General features: G+C 59.8%; 1 protein-coding gene across 1 annotated transcript in view; it reads left to right on the top strand.

The window, feature by feature from the left end:
- LOC107184428 (serine/threonine-protein phosphatase 6 regulatory subunit 1-like) overlaps window positions 1–621 on the top strand; it is a 3,578-nt gene extending 2,957 nt beyond the window's left edge. Inside the window, exon 8 of the mRNA XM_015569460.1 lies at window positions 363–621. Within this exon, the coding sequence (XP_015424946.1) occupies window positions 363–621 (259 nt within the window). The remainder of the gene's footprint in view (window positions 1–362) is intronic.
- The last annotated feature ends 1,153 nt before the right edge of the window (window positions 622–1,774 follow it).

The following is a 1,774-nucleotide window of genomic DNA, read 5'->3' as shown; positions in this document are numbered from 1 at the left end:
CCCCCCCCATTTGCACTGAGAAAAAAAAAAAAGATGGAGTTTTATCTCCTTGAATAAAGTATAGAGTCAAGTAGAAAGAAAGGAGAAAAGATTGAGAGAGAGAGACCTATATTCTATATTATATGTATGTCCAGGGAGGAGAGGGTGGGAGAGCCAGACGGAACCAGGCCTGGGCAGGTGGGGGGGGGACCTTCATCCCTTCCCAGCGGGGCTGTGTTGGGGTCCCCGAGGCACTGTCTCCCCCTCCCCAGCTGCCGTGCCCCCCGTGGTTCAGATGCCCACACCCACACTCGGCCTTTTAGCTCAGGTCCACCTAGGGGGTCTGAGTGGGGCCATGCCTTCGCCCAGCCCTTACGCCCCAGGCCTGCACTTTCCCTGGGCCGGGAGCTCAAGGACCCTCGCCTGGCCCGCGGCTCTGGGGGCTGGGGTCCCGGCCAAGACGCCTCTCCCGTGACATTCCCACAAGGCCCTGACAACACTCACGAAACCCCTGCGCCTCCCACAGGCCCTGGGCAGGGGTTTGGTGGGGGTCCAGCTGGGGTCCCCCTCCAGTGCCTGGAGGTCTGGGGTCCAGCCCAGTTGCCAAGTGACCTTGACCCAGCTCCCTCTCCGGCCGCGTGAGTGGGTGCCCAGCTGTTTGATACTGCAAATACGAACGAATAAAGGAGACAGTTCAAGACCCTGCTGCTCAGACCTTGAGTTCGGGGGGTGGGGCAGCGTCCTGAGCATCACCGGCCTCGATGGGCCTGGGCTCCAGAGCCGTGGCCCGGGGTCCCCTTAGTCACCCCGACTTCACGTGTCCACTGTCCAGCCGCAGGGAGACCCTGCAAAGCCACGTGCCCAGCCCTCCCCCTCTGGTGGGAGGTGGGGTGGGAGGTGACCCAGGAGCCAGGCTGGCCTCTCGGTGGTGCCTGCCAGCGGGGTTCGGTTCAAGAACAGACCAGGCCTGGCCGGTTTGGCTTATTGGACAGAGCCTCTGCCTACGTGTGGAAGGGTCCCGGGTTCGATTCCGGTCCAGGGCACAGACCTCAGTCACAGGCTCCTCCCTGGCCCAGGCCCTGGTCTGGGCTTGTGTAGGAGGCAACCAATGGATGTTTCTCTCCAATGGCTGTTTCTCTGTCTTTCCCTCTCTGTTCCACTCTCCTAAAAATCAATGGGGAAATGTCCCCAGGTGAGGATTAACAAAAAAACATGGGCCATTTCAGCCCTGGTGTCTCCTCCTGTGGGGGGTCACGCGTGCACCACAGGTGGCGGGTGGGTCCAGCTCAGGCACACGCCCAGGTTGTGTTTGGTCCCGCCGTTCAGTTTGGGTTGGGGTGCATCCAGGAGGCAGCCGATAGGTGTGTGTTCTCTCTCTTCCTCTTCCTCTTTCCAAAACCAATAAAGTTCTTCAAAGAAGTCAACCATTAATTTTTTTATTATTTTTTTTTGTTAGTCCTCACCCGAGGACACTTTCCCATTGATTTTTAGAGAGAGTGGGAGAGGAGAGACTGAGAGAAAGAAACATGGATGATGTGAGAGAGACACAGCGCTTGGTTGCCTCACACCTGCCCTGACCAGGGCCGGGGATCCAGCCTGCGAACGAGGTACGTGCCCTCGACTGCAGTCGGGTGAGGATTAAGGACAAAGGCCAGACCGAGAGCGCCCCCAGGAAGCCGTGGTCCTGGGCCTCCCAGGCCGGTGCTGACCCCGGAGGGCAGGTCGTCGCTGGCAGTGATTAGAGCAGGAAGTGTTTCTGTGGAGGCGCTGGGGGGTGCAGGGCCGTGCAGGCCCC

Source organism: Myotis davidii, unplaced genomic scaffold (assembly GCF_000327345.1).
Source record: "Myotis davidii unplaced genomic scaffold, ASM32734v1 scaffold326, whole genome shotgun sequence".
Taxonomy (NCBI): domain Eukaryota; kingdom Metazoa; phylum Chordata; class Mammalia; order Chiroptera; family Vespertilionidae; genus Myotis; species Myotis davidii.
This window is presented reverse-complemented; position numbering and strand designations above follow the sequence as displayed.